The sequence below is a fragment of the Cinclus cinclus genome, chromosome 3 (assembly GCF_963662255.1).
Source record: "Cinclus cinclus chromosome 3, bCinCin1.1, whole genome shotgun sequence".
In the NCBI taxonomy this organism is placed as follows: domain Eukaryota; kingdom Metazoa; phylum Chordata; class Aves; order Passeriformes; family Cinclidae; genus Cinclus; species Cinclus cinclus.
In genome coordinates, this window is record NC_085048.1 from 56088163 (window position 1) to 56107443 (window position 19281).

A 19281-nucleotide genomic window follows, 5' to 3' on the forward strand; every position below is an offset into this window, starting at 1 on the left:
AAAACTGGTTGCACATGTGGATCACAAGACAAGAAGGAGATCTCCATACTGCACAGTTCGGATCTGTAATACTACCATCTGAATCAGTGCAGTAATCCAGATTTTCCTTGCCTTTTTTCAGTCAGAGCCAGAGTAAAATGAACAGAAAGTGTATACGTATGATAGTGAATGTGCTAAGAAATATGCATCAGATAGACATGGAATGACAACTGTCTGAAGAGTTTTCTGGCATTTTTTCATGTACTGACATGACATTTAAAGATATGATAAATGTTACAATGGGGAAGAAAATCTTACAGTTCACCCTTACTGAAGTGAATAAACACCATAGTGGAAAAATTGCCAGTAATAAATACTGGTATTATGAGACAGTTATTGCCTTAGCAGCTGAACTAAAGTAATATTAAGAGATACCATGTATGTTCTTATCCAAAATAGGGTAGAAGGTTTGTCTCTGTATATTATTTGTCTTAACTTCTACCTTTTCAATGCTCTAATGTGTGCTCATGCCTCAGAGCCTGCTCTCTGAGGTGTTGAAACAGGTGTTGGAACTTTCTCGTGAGCTAGCTGTAATTCATCTTTGAAGCCATCAATAAAATTACTTGGAGGGATTTTCTGTGTCTTTTCTTTCTTGCCTCTCCACACAAAACAATAATGAGACTGACACTGTTCGGTGTTGGGCAGTGATGCTGAAAGCTTGTTGAGTCCTTTTGGCAGTGTTTGTTATCCCAGTGCTACAGGAGGGACATGATGTCAAGAGCATGGCCAAGAGAAGAAAGGGATGGCTGCAGTGACTCTGAGTAGACAGGGTAGGAGGCATCAAATCTCTGCAGAATTTTTCAAGCCTTATGTGAATGATGAAACTGAAGGGAAGTAAGAGTGGAGTACACTGTAGAAATTCAGGATGGATAGAAAGCTGAGAGATGCATGGCATATATTTCACTGTGTCCACCCAAGGAGTTGAAATAGCTGTGCTGTAGGCTTGAAGTCTTCTGCCACAGGCATGAAACAAGGCAGAGCCCACAGGATGGCACATGAAGTGGCTGAATGATGCTTTGGGAGGTGACATCAAATCCAGACACAGAAAAGTACAGAGAAAAGCTTCTCCACACTGAATGCTGCTGAGAAACAGATGCCAATGTTGTACTGAACTACTATATTTGCTGACAGGCAAATGAACCAAAAGAGAAGTGATAATGTAAAGAATATCATTAGTGAGCAGAGCTATATTTACAAAGGACCTCAGCCAGGTTGAGGTTAGCAATAGAGATGCTGTTTACTGTTCAGACGCTGGTCTGACAGGCTCAGCCTGTCCCCTGGCTAAGGGCAGGTCCATTCCAGGCCAAGCCCAGGGAAATAAAAAAAAAATCAAAATTAGCCCAAACAAAAATGATTGGTTGTATATATTTATTTTCACAAAATAATTACATTTTGCTGTAGTATATAATTGAGTATAGTCATTTAGCTTAGCATATGTGTTCATCTGAAATACTTGTCTTGTAAGAGAACGTTTTCCTAAAAATAGTATTAAAAAGTTATCTGAAACACATATGCCATTCTTTGAGTTAAAAAATAAATCCAGATATACCAAAGACAACATAAAACATAAAACACCCTCCTGTAATGCATTTAAGCAAATGAGGGTTTTGTTCTAAGATAGAACAGTGACACCAAGGTGTTCACTCCATCTCCTGCACCGAGCTGTTAAGTTTTACATTTCTTTGTAGACTATACCTAAAACTACTGATTCTATAAATATTTACCTCAAAAATCTGTTAACTTTTATCATTGAAATTGCTATATATTTGCTATAATGTCCAATTTTCAAGAGCCATGTTTTTTTATAAAGCAAATTCTTAACAGGAGAAATAAATAATTAAAAGTTGCTCCAATTCCAGAGATGCTTTGTTTCCAGCTCTAAGAGAAAAAAATCAGTTGCTTTGTACTGCATCTTGCTTAGTGGTGTTAGTATGATGGAATCCAAGTGATGATTTCATCCTCCTATTCCTGAAGACAGTCCTTTAGAATAACCATTACATACTTCTGTGAAAGTGTCGACGACGTAAAGAACTCGTACAGCTTCCATGGAAGTCAGATATTTTTGTTGAAGAGAAATCCATTGAAAGTTACCAAGTGCAAAGATTTCTAGACCAAAGTGTTTCTGAGCTGATAATTGTTGAAGGCTTGGAGAGGATGAGAAAGAAGGATGATACAAGTTTCCTCTGTTCCTTCTCCTCCTCAGGCATCTGCTTTGTGAACACTGCTGGAGACAGGATTTGGGGCCAGATGGATACAGCCACAGCCACTTCCTCCCCTTTCCTACCCTTCATATTTCTGAAACAACTGAAGCAAGGACTCTAGAAATACTTTACTAAATCAGCAGTGGGTCCAGTCTTATGTATTTAATGAGGCAAGAGTCCAGTTTGGAGAAAAAAATACGTTGCAATCACATAATTAAAAATTGCATGGTTATATGCAAGAAAGAAGTATCAGAATCATGCAGGCTATCTGAGTACCTCTTCTTTGAATTCAAAGTTTTGCACCTATAATACTTTTGTTTGAATGTGGAACCTGATGCTTCCTCTTTTAGGCTTGTGTGAGTCAACTGGAAAAGAAAATAATTCCATGTGGACATCACACAAGTGCCTGGGCAACCAAATAGAAAGCAAACTGGCTTTCTGGTTGGATGGGTAGCTAGAAACCCTGTGTAGTGGATTTTAATGAATTATTTCTGCATGGAGCTGGGAAGAAAAGCAGCAGGTTACACAAATAGTGGACATCATTGTATGGTGTGAATTACACACAAGCTCACTCTGAATTTCTGCTTTCCCCTTGATCTGGTAACATCTGAGAATATCTTCTGCTGGCCAGTATCATCACTGCAGCATCTGCTCATAAAACCCCAGTGTATGGATCATGCTCTCCCTGAGACTGGCACAGCAGGAGGACTTGAGAAGGAGTCTCTCTGAGGTGCATATGGAGCCAGACAATCTATCTAGGCTTTTTTGGAGGACCCTGTTCCTCTTACCCTTGCTCCACAGAGTGACCTGAGGCATTTTACCAGGAAATACATTTACATACACAACATCCTTATTGCCCCAGACATTACAAGAGATAACCAAGAGATAGTTGCTGTTCTGAAGTGCCTGTAGTGCAAATGCAAAAGCACAACACTGGAGGCAAAATAATATAACTCCCATTTTACAAGCAGGAAAGAGTGGCACAGACAAAGTAGATGCCAGTACTACATTAAAATAGAACCCACATCTCTAAACTCCATAGCTAGTACTTGACCCACATGACAACCTTTCCTGTTCTGCACCACTACAAAGTGCTTAAACCATCTGATCTGCATGGTGATATTTCAATCTCTCCCACAGTTGCAAGCAATTTTTAAAGACGCAAGCTGGTGGAGAATCACATCTTCGTTGTGCAACAAATTGTCACATTTTCCCTGTCTTGAATTTTTTTTATTTTTTTAAATCATGGAACCATGTGCTTATTAGTTCCCCTTCTTGTACTGCAGCCTGTCTGCACAGAGAACAGTCATCAGGTGCTATGATAAAGAAGAAAAAACATCCCTAATTTATTTATATCTATCCACTAGGGAATACTCATAATTTTTCAACTCCTATATTTTCATTCTTTTTTGTCCTTCTGGATGTTCATCTCATGCTGAGTGTTAATTTTTGTTGCTCTTTGAACTGACCTATGGACCTTTGTCCAAAATCTGGAAGATTTGGAGGCATGGCCAGGTGAAAAGTGGTAAGAAGCTAAAAGTCCTAGAGCACCTATTCAGCTCACAAGCATCCCGATTGCCCTGCTGCATATTATTGCCTCTTCAGATCTACTGCCCTGGCTGCATGCATAGTGATCCCTAACCCAAGCCTGTTGTAATAATCTGGATATGTTTAAGCACTGTAAATCATATGCCTTACCTCACCTGAGAGAACTGGGTTACATGTGTGGTTACAGCAGAAGCATGTGTTGAAGATACTTCCTGCAATGCTGCCGCTCTCTCTGGTTCTCTGTATGATTACTGTATAGGGTTTTGAGGTGAGGATAGGGAACAGCTTTAAAGGAAAGTCTGGAGTTTTTTTGGTGGAAGCTAGATATACCCTAGTATTTAAGTTTATGGTACTCATCACTGTTGACAAATTTCCTGACAGTCCCCCAGCCCTCAGCAGCTGCATGCACACACATTACATGTATGTGGACATCACACTCACTTTTCTCCCTGGCCCTCCCTCACAAGGTGTCCACAGACCTACTTGCCCTACCCTGCACTCCCCATCGACATCGGGGTGCAGCTCAGCTGATGTGTCATTCCAGAAGCACAGTAGATCTCTGCCCTAAGAGAGAAACAGATTCCACTCATCTACCACCCAAACCAGTAGAGGTGACAAGCCTGCGACTAGAATTTCAAAGACGAAAATCTGGGACAAGTGGAGGGGCTGTCACAGAAAAATATTTTGATGGAGTGAGGGACTCAGGAAGATGTAGGAGTAACCTTTTCCTTTTCCCAAATCTTTTCGACAATGACACATTGCAACACTTTAATGTAAGGAGGAAGTGGCACTTGTAGAAAGAACATTTATCCTTCTGAGATCTCTTCTCTACATGAATTCCCATCCAATCCTCGGTCTAAACCTACAGTCTTCCTTATTCCAGGACTGGCAGTCTTTCAACAAAGGAGGGGTGGGTTGTATTTTTCTTTCCCCTGTTAGCTATTAAGTGTGCCAATGGAAACTTGGCGGGAAGCTGAAGATGCTGCTTTTGCTTGTGAGGGGAGGTCTCAGTTCCTGCTGAATTTGGAGCTCCATGGGGGCCAGAAGCAAATGCATGTCTCTTTGAAAGTGCCACAGTGCTCTGACTGCCAAGATCTCCCATGTTCTGTGTGATAAAGCTCATCTGGCTCAATCCTCTCTTTCCTGTTTTCCTCTGCACTTTGCAGCCTAGTGGCTAAAGCTGAGCAAGTGGCCCTGGGAATTAAACTCCACAAAATACCAGCCTCAGTACCCTGGCATACAACAGAGGGAGGCAGGCAACTGTAACACTGTGGCTGGTGTGTAGCTCCAGTCATTTATTGTGCGAGGCACCTTTCTTTCTTCTGTTTTTCCAACTCTGGTTGCTATAAAACAGAGAGGCCACACAGGGAATATATATTCTCCAAAGAAGAGATAAACACTAAGTATGTTGCTGGGACTGACTTTCTCATAGACTCCTTGAATATCTAAATCTACAGGAATGCTGACATTTTGGGGATAAGCCAGCCCCACCCTTCATAATTAGGGCAAAAGCCCTCTGTGAGTTGGCAACATCCCTGTGTTGTCAGATACACCTATGTGTCAAGTACCAAATTATCCGAGGACCCAGAGACATGTTGATGTCACTAGAAATTACGTAACATATACTTGGAAAACAAACTCTGAAGTTCAACAACAGATGAATCCAGCCATTTAATATACACTTCAATGTCTTGCTAGATCAAAGTTACACTGTATGTGCTTGGCTATGTATGGGGACTTAGTGTCATACGTGGATTTCTTCCTCTGTTTCCCCCAGGGAGCAGCTCATTTGCGCATTTACTTAAAACAAGCTGGAAACAGTTGAAACTAAATCCCAGTATGTAATGTGAATCCTGTGTTTAGTGGGTTTGACTTTTAAAAATGCAAACGCACAGAGGCCCTGATGACTTCAATAGCATTTATGGGTGCTCGGTGCTTTTATAAATGTCACACTATTTATAACATATTTCTGTGTCCTTTTTTTATATTCTCTGTTGGCCTGTCTCTTATTCACAATGGTGTCTTTGATTGGCATAGTCACATCAAGATGTAGCTTGTGTTTGAATAATTAAGAAAATACAAATTAAAAAAAAACAAACAAACAAATAAAAGTTATCTTTATTCTAGTCCATGTTTTTCCATTGCTCAACAACCAAAGATAACAGCATCATTTCACCACCGCTTTTTACATTCTATGAAAAGTACTTCTAGTTTTGCAGTGGTTTGCTAAACGTTCCACATTCAATTATTTGCCCCTAGAGTTTCCCCCCTAAGCTTTAGAAAATTGTTTCAGCTATATCCAAACTCATGCCAACTTCCTGGCTTCTCAGCCGCAAGCCATCAGTGAGAGCTCTGCTAAGAACCACTTTGAGGCTCTCCTTGAACCTCTTCTTCTTGCTGCTTCCTACAAAGAAGTAAACCAGGGGGTTGATGCTACTGTTAACGGTGGAGAGAACAATGGTGACGTGGTTCTGCTGGCTGAGCAAAGATGACCAGTGGTGGTAATTCAGAAGATACAACAGCCTCATAGGCATGGCAAAGATGAGGAAGACAATGACTGTGGCCACAATGATGATGTAGAGCTTTGACGAATGAGGTCTCAGGGAGTTACGGTGAATCCTGATAACCAAGATCAGGCTGGACAGAATCATTAGAGGAATGAAGATCATGAAAGTCAGGATCCATGTGAAGATGAGCAGTGCTTGGCAATGGTTGCCGTCGTCGAATTGTTCCTTGGTTGAATCATCTTTGCATGTTAAATATTCAGCTACTGTCATGAAAAAAGACAGAGTCCACAGAATTGCACACACAATTGCCGACTGGTGCTGTGACCGGTGGCATCGGTACCAGATGGGGTAAACAATAGACAGACACCTCTCAATACTGATGGCTGTCAGGAGATAGAGACCAGTATTATAGCCAAGAAGGAAGACAATAGATAGTGTGGTGGTTACATAATAGTAAAAACCATATGCGAATCCAAAACCAGCAATGTACTCAATTGACAAAATAAACGTACAAAGCAGTAAGGAAATATCAGCAATGGACAAGTGTGTGATGTACGCAGTGAATGGGTTTCTTTTGATCTGGAAGCAGAGGCACCAGAGGACAATTCCATTTTCACAAAAACCCAGGAAGGAGATGATCATAATTACCCAAAGTGGGGTCAATATCTCCCAGACCCTTTCCTGTGTAGAAATGTTTCTGTGCATTGAGATGTTCTCTGTGCCTTCGCTGGGATGAAACGTTATGTTTGGCTCATCCATGGGGAAAGCTCAAGTTTGGATAGCACAGCTCTTCCTTCTGTAAATATGTATAAAAATATACTGTGAGCATTGTGTGCTCCTCCCCTCCCCCTTATCCTTCTGTTTTGTGGACCCTCAGTTTCTGGTCATACATGAAGGCCTTGGCAAAAGGAACAGCAGCTTTGATATGCTGATGCTAGATAAAACCCAGTTGGAACTGCTCTTGGCAATATTAAAGATCACTAAGCCCATCATGCTAGTAGAAATCCTGAACTGCCTTCTCTAACGGCCTCAGCTTTGTGAGTGCTAAACTACAGCTAAAGAGATTCTCTTAAAGAGCTCTTGGACAAGCAATGTCTCCATCACATTGCACAGTTTCATTATATAGTCATGACAGATGGCATTGGTAGATCTTGTTAGAGCCCTAGATTGCTCCCAGACAGGCCTCTTCAGTTCCTATTGAAGTTAATGGCATTAATTTTAAGTTAAACATATGCATTTCAAGTGAACTTGGCTCATAGGTATTTTGGATTAAAAAAAAAAAACATTGATACCAACATCAGTTTTCCAGAAAGGGATTTAATTAAGTAAAAATAATATGTAGTTATTCAGCATTGTATTCCCTCCAAGTACAGAGGTGGAGAGAAGGCAAAATGGCACTGCTTTGAGAGAGCAATTTCTTACCTGCTTTAAGTGCCATTTATCACAGCATAACATAATTTAAACTTGTTCACACACTCTGAACACTTAATATGAATGCAGGTATCTTGCAAACATTATAAATCTAACCCATCACAAAGAGATGTTGTTCATCACATCATGTTCATCATTATCATCACCACAAGCTGTTCAGGTTCCCTGCCATTGTTATAATGGTTTTAACTGTTGTTTTGATGAGTTATGGGGTAACTTCTCCTTTTGTATGTCTCCTTTTGTCTCATAACAGAAAGTTAGAAGCATTCTCTTCTGCTGATATTCATACAAATATATCATGCACCATGCCCTGTTATCTTCCCAGCTGCCCTGTGATGATACACAGTCACATTTGGGACATTTTTGGATTTACTGATGTTAACAGGGACTGTTGACCATAAGCTAACCTAGCTGACTTGGTTCATCCATATAAATTAGCTTGTTAATTAACATGCCATAATGAGAATTTTCCCATACTGTCAAGTAGTTAAGAACATCAAATGCAAGGTAAAGAAGTTTTACTGGGGCAACTTCTGCAATAATTATTTAAAGAGAGCCATTCACCCCAGTCACAGTTTTTCTCTCATGAGCTTTGCATTTCATGGTTTCAAAACAGCTCCTTAAGACAAGCACAATCTAATAATGAGCATTCTGTAAACAACATGGGAAGCCTCAGGCCTTGCCTGGCATTTAAACCTGTGCATAAATGTTAATGATGACTCCACCTGTATGCTGACCATGCCACCACCTCAGACAACAACATAGCTGGAGGTGTGGTAGGGGAATGTGAATGTAACACATAAATGCAGTGACCAGAATGAGTGGCAAGCCTCCCAAAAGCAGTGTTCTGCAAAAACTGCAGAGGGAAGGTACTCATTGTGCTGCTGGATGTACAGTAAAGGTTCACAGAAAAAAGGAAAGGAGAAGCTATCTACTTCAAGAGTTAAAGCAAATAAGGTAGGAAAAGGAGAATGAAAAGTATGGAAAAAAAAAAAGAGTATGAAAATATTCAAGCAAGTTCTTGATTCGTACCACTGTAGGAAAGGAGTTTTCTCTCTGGAGAGTAAAACAAAAAGGAAAAAGTTCTCAACTTACTAAGGTCATTCCCACATGACAGCGTTCAGAGATGAGGATGGAAAGAATCCTCTTCTTCCAGATACATCCATGGTTTGTTCAGATTTCGCTGAGGCTGTTGAAGAACTTCCTTGAAGAAGCTGAAGTTTACCTTCTCCAACCATTTGCCTTTGGTGAGAGGGGGAGCAAATAGTGACTCTGATCATGACTCAAAAAGCAGAGTGCAGTCCTCCCATTGCTCCAAAAGTCTGAGGCATGCCAAATAAAGGGTCCCAGGCTCATCATCTGAGGCTGAGCTTCAAATGGCATCACTCAGTAGCTGGCAACTCATCTAGCTGAAAGCCTGGGATTTAACTCTTGTGGGAACTGAAGGGCAGTATATGGAAAGTTGTCCTGAGCTGCTACAATACCAGGAGACCTAGTTTAAACAAACAAACATGAAGGGAGTAGAAAATCTATTTGAGGATGTTAATATCCTAAGAAAAAATATCTCAATTTTGAACTGTGCCATCACACGCCATCTAAAAATATAAAAGTCAATTCACAAATTTGTTTTATATTTTTTGATAAGACAAAACAAGAAAGTGAGTAGGACAAAGAGAGAATGAAAAAGAAATAGAAAAAAAAGATAGAAGATGAGAAAAGCAAGCAAGAAAGAAAGACAGAAAGAAAAGAAAAGAAAAGAAAAGAAAAGAAAAGAAAAGAAAAGAAAAGAAAAGAAAAGAAAAGAAAAGAAAAGAAAAGAAAAGAAAAGAAAAGAAAAGAAAAGAAAAGAAAAGAATCCATCATTGTGTTAGTCTCATACATCCATTCCTCTAGGTAAAATCTGAATCTTGAGATTATTCTACAAAAAAACAAACAAACAAACAAACAAGACCAAACCCAAAAACCTTTCAATGAGATTTAAACTGTCTCCACTGAAAAGTTCAAACATGACTAGGAGCTTGAAAAGTCTCCTGAGGATGCCCCTTGCTTTTGCCCCAAGTATTAGGTTGTTTTTATATTCAGATATTAGCAGAACAAACATTCTTAGCCAAATAAGGAGAGAGTTTGCTTGGTCTTCTCCTTTAAATGTTTCACTAAAACTACCAAATCCCCAAACGGGAAGAGCAACTAACTAATGTGAGAAATAAATGACCCCAAAGGGAGGGTCAGAATAAAGTCAGGAAATAAACAGAGTGAAATAAAACAACTTCTAACTGTATTTTGTTGGCTTCAGTTGTAATCTACCTTACATTCAACACCTGTGGGACCAAAAATTTCAAGCTACCTCTGAAAAAGGAAAAAACCTTCTCCTTTCCCCAGAAAGGAAATATCCATACAAGTAATGAGAAGAGTCATTGTAGGAATTTGTTAACATGTCAAGATTGACCAGGTACTTGTGTTTGCAATCCAAAACACTACAATCCAAAACTGGAAATTCCCTGGCTTCCCAGTGTCCAAGAGGCAGTCGGTTTGTGAGACCTCCTTCATGACTGATCCCTGTAGCACCAACAGTCACCATCTACATAGCCAGGGCACCAGAGTGAAATCTGGTCTTGAGGGGAATAGGTCACAAGTACACCTTATGCTTGGTGATTTGGGGATTAAGAGGAAGGTTGAATAGTGGTCTTTATATCAGATGCTGCCATCAGAACAGCTATTTCTGAATCAGTTTAAGTACTCAGATATGAACAAGGGGGCAACAATAGCAAAGTGTGGAACTTGAACTGATCTTTGGACTAGAAATTAGTACTTACAGTAAAGATGTGATGGGCAATATGGAAAGTCTTTTAATTTTTATCTGAATTGGATATACAGCACGATGTCTCATGAATGATAATTTATCCTAAAATCTTTCTCTCTGACACTAGCTTGGTAGGACAGAGCGGCTTTGCAGTAGATGTCAGCTGAATGAACTAACACTTGCAAGTATCCTGTATGTAGAAAGCTAGTGGTGTTACCTTTTATAATTTTTCTGAGAGTCTTTGAATAATTTCATGTTCTCCCATCTCCAATTCCTAGAAGCAGAAAGGAGCCTGTAAAGAACTTCCAGTTAGTCCATTAAACACAACCCAACAACTTAGGATTTATAAACCAGATTAGAGGGGCTGATGTGGTGGGTACAGGTGCCAGTGCATAAAAAAGCTGCTGTGTACCCAGGAGTCAGATCTCCCACTGTATGCTTCCATGAGCCATAACTAAAACCTCTCAGGGATGAACTTTGGTAGCACTTTCAGGAAGTGCAATTTTTCCTGACAGTCATTCAATCATTACTGATTTCCAGCTGAAATTCATTCCTTAATTATTCAGCTCTAATAAAGGTGAGGAGTTTGGCTTAGGTTTCAGAGTATGGACTGAAGTTCTGGGAGCAAACCACTTACAGGGAGCTGAAAGGCACACTGAGAAACAGGGGTTGTAAGAGGGCCAAAGACTAAACAGGAATCTGGAGCAGGACTTCTTACAAGGGCATGTACTGATAGGAAAAAGGAAAAATGGCTTTGAACTGAGAGTAAGTTTAGATGAGATATTAGGAAAAAATTATTTACTGTGAGGATGGTGAGGCACTGGAATGAGCTTCCCAGAGAAGCTGGGGATGTCCTGTGCCTGAAAGTGTTCCAGGCTAGGTTGGTTGGGGCTCTGAGCAACCTGATCTAATGGAAGGTGTCCCTGCCCATGGCAAGGAGATTGGAACTGGATGATCTTTAAGGTCCCTTCCAACATAAACCATTCTGTGACTGTAAAAACTGCATGGATCCCAAGAGTCTTAAGACACCTTAAGTCTCACAGAGACTGGAAGAGCAATGATTACTTATGGATACTCTTCAGCAGGTGATATAGAAGTAGGAGTTAGGCGTGGAGTAAACTTAAGATTTAAGGTTACCTAACCCAAAACTCCCCACAGAACTTGCTGGACATCTTTTATCTTACTTGTACCAGCCATGATCCTAGCATATGCCAGTTCTCTAAAGGGTGGTAACTGATGGATTGTGTTTTATAGGCAACAGGTGTGAAAGTTGGATTTATTGCTAGTTTCTGCAAAACAAGGTGAAAATAAGTCACCAGCAAGTTTTGAAGCCAACAGGCCATCTGTTAATAGCTAAAAAAATGATTACAGTTAAAATTCTGGACAACACAAGACAAAGATGACTATGTCTGGAATTGGTGTAAGGCTGAAGGCTCCTTGGTGGCTGCTCAGCTGCTGTAAGGCCAGTTGTAAAATCCTATTAGTAGCAATCATAGGATTGTGTTTTCATGAGAACAGTACAGAATAGCAGGCTCTAAATGAAGGATTCCTGCTTAATCCTGTAATCCTACTGAGAAATTTTGACAGCTAAGGTTGGTAAAGGTGAATTAATTGTATTATTTTGTGGGTGGTTAAGACCCACCACATTTTGTTTATGAAAGTGGATTTAGGGCCCGAAAGCCAAATGTACTGTGGGAAACAGGGAAGAATCTTATCTGAGGCAAGAATGAGGCATACAGCGAGAGATGGGGCGGTTTATAGTTGGTCTTGGGACTATACAGGCTCCTGAAATAGTTTGGCAAGGCCATTTTCAGATTACTTTTCTATTCTTTGTCAGATTTTTTTTTTTTAATGATAAATGAATTTTAGGTTCTGCTCTGAAAATGCTGATGAGAAAAGGGCAATTAATAGCAGAAAAAAAAGGCATGGCCAGGGGAGCCCCAAGGTGCTGTGCACATCTCTAGAAGCAAAGTGTCTGGCCCATTACTCTGGTGGTGTAGTCCAGGTTGGTGGAAGTTCAGAGGACTTGTTTACATGTTAACTTTATGGACTGATTGTCTCGTGAGCAAGGGAGGATTTGGAGATGTTCCTGCTCCTGACTTGAGCCGCACCTTCTTTTTTCTGACCTGCACATCTCTGGGTGGCAAGCCAGGGCTCAGCACTCCAGGGTGATGCCAGCAGCAGCCAGAGCAGAACTCCAGCTCTGCAGCCTCGGGGTGGGGTGTGTGCTGCTCAGCCACATGTCTGCTGGGTTGTGGGGGGACACGGCTGGCTCCAGTCCCCACAACCAGAGGGGAAAGTGGCTAATTTGGCTATAGAAGCTGTGCAGACCCATTCACACCATACCAGATGTCTGTGTTTACCCACCTGGGTGGCAGCACACGTGGTGCTCTGGATCTGAGCTCATACCTCTATGTCACGTCACAGCAGGTGCGGAAGCAGCCAGGGAGTTTCACAATTCAGAGAGAGTATCAGCAAATGAGGATCTCTTAGCTGGGGAAAACTAACACAAAATAAGATTTCCTAATGCCCACTTCTATCCCCTATATCCTTGGGTTTCAAAAGCTCCCCAGCTGTCTGCAGACCTACCGTCAGTCATGACAGTATACATGCATAGCAGGTGTTTGTTCCTACCTTGAAGACAGTGGAGTCTGTCCTTAGTGGAAATCTACCCTTGCTAAAATCATTTTCAGTCTTATTTCCCTCTTGGTCTGGTCACTGATGGCACAAATGCTTCCACCGAACCTGGCATCATCACGCAGCAAAGGAGAAAATACACTGCACCTGCCTGCTGGCAGCCCCAACAGCAACCAAGCATTAGGCCCACCACTGCTATGCAGTGCAAGACAGTACAGGAAACAGTGTTTTCTCTCTACATTTTCATTTTGTATATGTAAAACAATACAGGAAACCACTGGGGAGACAACAGGGTAAGAATGACAGTAATAACTTGGCATATAAGATTAGTACAGGCAGTTTAAATCACTTCAGCTTTAGTTGTACAAAGCAGAAGTTACACAAAGCAGAAGTTATTAGAAAATGTAACTGAGGCATGATAGAGATGAGTCAGATTTTCCCATGATAAAATGTTGGAAGGAAAGCTCTGAATGCCAATTAGCCAGTAGTGCATATAGAGTGAGACATTTTGTATTACTGATAAAGTTCATGAAAGAAGGGTCTGAAACCATGGTACTCTCTCTTTCAACCCAGGTTGTTTCTGGATGTTGCCATTAACATATATCCAAATCCTTCTTGAAATGGTGTTGCTTGTCAGACTAAGTTATGTCTGTCAAGTGCCTGCCCTTGTAAGAAAGACTGCCCTGAAATAATCTTTACTCTTGATTGTACTAATCTGTCTTTTGTCTTTTACCCCTGATTACTTTTAATCTGTATCACGTATTTATAATTTGCATGCATTTCCAACCTATCACAGAAATTAGCCATTATGTTTAGTTGCCCTCTGTATAGCAGGAATAGGTGGTTAAGTAAGATGCTTGATGCATATTACTGTGAAACCTGAATCTCTTTTGTTCAGTTCACTGAACACTCCGGATTTTTCACCTGAAGTCTGGTGGCTCACCTGTCTCTCTGTCCTCTGCACAAAAGAAGGAGCTATACTGCTGAGGATTCCTTGTACTGGAAAATTGTTTAAAAGGATGATAAGTGGTTTATGGAGGCACCAGGAGTTTAAAAAAAAATATGTAGATTACACAGGTATTGTTAATGGACCTTTCTGGACACTTTCTGGAATCAGTCAGATAGGTCTGGGATTCCTTAGGGCAACATCTGTACAGGTCACCTAATGACATGCTGAAAATGGAACTACTGTGTGTGACTGTAGTTAGATAATAAGCAGTAAACAACAAGAGCTTTATAATGACATGCCTGAATGAGGTGTGTATTACTGTGTGTTGCTGAGGTTTAAAGAAGGAATTTCCATCAGAACTGTAAAAGTGGTCTAAAGGTCCATTAATTAATTCATTATTTTAAAAACTAAAGTTTCAGTGTTGTGATGGGTGTGTGTATATCACATTGTGGTTCTGCAGGGAAACTGTAGCCCAGATTTCTCAGGTCTCATTTCTTTCTCCTTTTTGAACAGAACCTCCCACAGTGCATCATGGAATATGACTTTGTATTACAATCCTCTTTTCTCTTGGTGTCCAGCTGGGAGAATGACTGATAAAGAACCAGAGTACAGTGCATCAAAATATCACTGCAGAAGGGAAATACTTCCTCCTGCTTTAGGATTTTTCCCAAATGCTGAATTTTAAAATGAAGAATCTCAAGTAGCTAAACATTTTCCTTTGAGTAAAGTTCTATTATTTCTAAATTGCTTCTAATACTTATGTCTCTTTCCAAAGACAAAACATAGAATCAGAGATAATTTTTATTTTTCAAGGTGATGCATTTTGAACACAAGTGCAAAACAAGTTCATACAGTGTGCTTACTGCATGAAGTCAGAAGGTCACTGAGTGAAAACACTGAACTGTCTCTTCTATCAAGTGTACACAAATATATGGAGTGGATCTAGAGTCCTGAAATATAAAAAAGCCATTATATTTTCTAAAAAATTATATTGTTAAAGTGTAGCAAGAATACAGGACAATGACTCTGAGGGTAGAAATCATGAGGTCTGGGTTTACTCTGTTTCAGACTGCCTCAACATCATCAAAATTCCTCCTCCGCAAAATGGGAGTAGCATGGGAGCACTGGGAGGCCAGCTTCAAATCTGTGAGACACTTCTCTAATATAGTAATGTAAATACTAAAAGTACAAGGAATTTATCTACTGCTTCAATCTCACAAAAACAATAAGAAATTAGTTTGGTTCTATTACAGGAAGCTAAGGGGTCTTGGCTTTTTTATATATATTTCCACCTTTTTCAATTTCCTTCTTTATAACTTCGACAGAAATGGGACAAGATGCTAAGCTGTGGTAGTCATCATATGGAAATCCATGCCATTAAACCAGGTAATAATTCAGGCCCTGCACATGAACAAAGGCTGTTCTTGAGGACTTCAAGTTCAGGATTTCTGTCTCCTACAGTTATGTAGTGGTACAACTTGCCGAAGTTCCAGTATAAACATCTATATTGTGTGTGTTTGCTTTCAGAAACAGTATTGACTGGTCCTCTTCTATCCATAGTTTGATTTGGTAGCAAAGTTTTTGCCCTGCAGAGTTGAGATAACACTATATAAGCTGTGTAGTGGACAACAACCAACCAAATTGCAGCTGGAGTAAAGAACCTGGAATTCTGCGTTCTTTAGGCATTCCACGTCTTCCTGGATCGAAACATGAGTTTCCTTCTTCCTCTCTGGAGGCAATAAAGACACCACTGCTTTCTCCCTCTCCTTAACAAGAACTTCCAACAACTATAATGCGTTCAGAGTCAACTGAAGTTTCAGTCTTTATTTAATAGAAAATATTTTCCTTGAAGTTAGATGTTCCAGGGACTACTGCTACCTCTATTTCCTGCTGAACACATTTCCCAGGACTACATTTTTTATTCTTGGTCATACTTCGCCCTTATCTTTTGATGACAAGGAACCATGATTTTCCTTTCCCTATGAGCAACACACCAACATCTCTGTATTGCTGATCACAGTGGAGGCAAATGCAGGTAGGGCTCCAGGGCATGTCCCAGGTGGGCAGCCCTGTCTGCTTGTGCACCCATGGTGGGATGGGGTGGGCCTGAGATGGCTGTGCAGAGTAGAAATGTTCAGGTTACCACCAGCCCTCAGGTCAACACAGTCCCATGGGATATAGCCCTGGCAACAAAGCATTTTCACTGCACTTTCACTGCTCACAAGGCACCTACATGCAAAAGACTGAAGATTGGTGGCTCTGTATCATCTATCCTGTTTCTCTTTCTCACTGTCTCACTTTTTTTCTCTCTCACTGATCCTGGCTTAATCTTTTAATACCTTGTTGTAGTTTACATGCACCCACATTCCCACTGATGAATACACATTTTCAGTGAGGTGGAGAAGCAGAGTTTACAAGCATGACTCAGGGCACACTTAAATACACTTAGTAAGTTTTCTGCAACTACGTTGTTATGTGGATTATTCTGCTGCGGTACAAAGAGATCAGACTCTAATCTGAGACATATTCTCAGCAAAGCTAGTTCCTAATTCTCCTCCAACTGTGGATCTATGGAAGGAGATAGAGAGGTGTCAGACACAGCTATACTGCTCCTCTTCATCTGGCTGAGTGTACCAACCACCCAGGTTGCTGTATACTATGTAATATGCGTAATATTTGTTCATATATCTCTCCAAAATTAAGCTTAGTACTCTCCCAGGTGAAGAAAGCCTTGGTTTCTGACATTGGGGTATTTTTATTTTTGAAGGACAGAGATGGGGGAAGGAAGAATCAGCAGAAGACTATAATACAGTTGGTTGTATAGAAACCATAGGAGTCAGACGAAAAAAAAAGTAGATTCAGAGATTTTTAAGATATTCTGATGATCTGTATCTCTTTTTTTTTTTTTTTTTTTAAACTGGAAAGTTTTAGAGACATTGTGATGGCTGAAGACCAAAATCAGAGCTGTCTTTTGACAATGCAGAGATGGAGTGCCAGCATTCAGAGCTAAAAGGTAACTCCAGTGACAGAGTCCTGAAGCAGAGCCACATGCAGCACCACATCAGGATGTCACAGCAGTGGGGTTCACCCCTAATGTGGCAGACAAGTCACTGCAGTCCCTGTCTCGTGCGCCACAGTCCACTGTTGGTCCAGTGACTCTGCTGGGACAGAGGAGGCAACAGGAGTAGATGCTGGCTGGAATCTGTAAACATGAGGCATTTTTTATTCCTATCACCTGTGATAGTCTCAGTGGGCATTTACTAATTCTGTTTGGGCAGAGTTAAACTACAACAGAGATTATGTGAGCCCAAAACTAGGAAATGAGCCCCAGGTGTTTCCTGATCCCAGCTAACTTGTTTTACAGGGGTTTATTGCATCCTCTCAGCTACTTAAGCAAGCTGTTATCTGCACCTTAGGCTGGGATCAGGGTGCAGGCTCTGAATGCAAAGGCTTTGTATGGTATAGAAACCACAAACTCTTCTGAAGGGCAAGCTCAAGTCAGGATGGCACGAGAATGTGTCTTAAATGCCACCTAAATTCTAGCTTGTATTCAGGTACATTATTCAATCAAGGCTTAAATTCTTCAGTCTTCTCATTTTCATCAGCTCAGAAAAAAACAACTAATGGGTGGTACTGCCTGTTCTGTAATTGCAAATGTGAATCTTTCTTGGCATGATCATTAAACTGTAGGTGCCTGATTCCTGAAGGAACGTTGTGCCAGGCAAAACAAGGCCAGGGTTTTCAAGCATTCATCTCCTTGTGTCAGTGGTGAAACAGGCTTCCCTGGTGGGAAATGTGATTGATTAAGCCGAATTATCCCTTCTGGCTCCCAAGACTAGGCTTTATGTTAATGCAAGAGGAGATACAGTCTCTGCCCTAATTCACAGTCAAGAGCACTTCCCCACTGCAGTAACTGGGATGATCTGTAACATATTCTCCCTTGTTCCTCACACATCTCAAATACACTATTATATCACAGGCACATCATCCCCTTGTATCGCTCTCGACGTGGCTGTTGTAGCACCATGAGGCAAATAATGTGTTTGTGCACTTCAAAGCCTTTCTTTCCATAGAAAGTATTGCGTAAGAGTCAAAATTCTTTTGAAATAGGTACAGGTGGCCCCTATCTTCCAGGGGCCAAGCTCGGAAGAGGGTTTGGAAACACTTCTGGGGAAAGGAGGGGAAGCATTTTCTTTTTGGGTATCTGCCCTGGTCTTTTCTGCTCTTAGATAGTTACACAATCTGATGGCTGTAGAAGTCAGAGATGTCCTCCTGGGGCTAAGCAAAGGCTTGGGCTGCTGAATCAACTGTTTGACAGTCAATTTGAAAACAAACAGACCTTAAAATAGTATTTCTGCCATTGCATTGGCTGTCAAAAATGGCTTCAGGTCTGTGTTGAATTGGACCAAGCAGAAGGAACAAAATAAGCAGTAGTGAAATTACTCTTCTGCCTCCTTTGTCCACCATATTACTCCGGTGTCCACAGCTTTGGGTGTTTCTATTTCCCTCTTCCTTCTTTATGGCTTTTTTTTTTCTGCTCTGTTTTTTCTCTCACCATTTCTGCAGCTCTCCCTTGAGATGTTCACTTTCTTCCTTTCAACACCTGAAGTTCCAGACAGAGCTTGAGAGAATGGAAAAATGGAAAAAAGAATGATGCAAAGGAAAAAACTCTAAGGCAAAGAGGAATGGGATTTTTTCTTAACTTCAGTGCAGACAGAGCCATCAAAGCAAAAGTAAAACCAATATGGAGAGTGAAGAGTGCAAGCATCTTCAGAATCTCCCTGCCATGTCCTCTCTGCATTTCTACTCAGCAAGCCACTAGTTTGATCATAACCTGCTTCAGGTCCTTCTCCTGTCACACCACCAGCAATTAAAGTTCTTCTCTGTCTACATGCCAATTTCAAACTTACCCGCTGGCTCCAGGGGGCTGCCTTCACCCCCTCTTACAATGTGCTCCTTCTACCTCAGGGAGAAAATTTATTTTTGTCCGATTGTTTATGTAAAGTCTTTATTTGGTAGATGTCTTCCAGGACACAGACATACACACAAAACACGGAATCTCAAAAGTTTCTTCTCTTTCCTAATTTAGGCAGAAAACCCTTTCTATTACCTTAACCCTTTAGATACACTGAGCATTGAAGAAATGTTACCTTTCTGGAGGCATTATGC

The 19281-nt window shown here is 40.8% G+C and overlaps 1 protein-coding gene across 1 annotated transcript; it reads right to left on the reverse strand.

Annotated features, from left to right (window-relative positions):
* Positions 1–6064: 6064 nt before the first annotated feature.
* MAS1 (MAS1 proto-oncogene, G protein-coupled receptor) lies at positions 6065–7054 on the reverse strand. Its single transcript, XM_062488852.1, has one exon. It carries the CDS (start codon positions 7052–7054, stop codon positions 6065–6067), a length of 990 nt encoding a protein of 329 aa, XP_062344836.1.
* Between the last annotated feature and the right edge of the window lie 12227 nt (positions 7055–19281).

Excerpts from the sequence above, each read along its gene's own strand:
- MAS1 (XM_062488852.1), bottom strand. The coding sequence starts at position 7,054 with ATGGATGAGCCAAACATAACGTTTCATCCCAGCGAAGGCACAGAGAAC.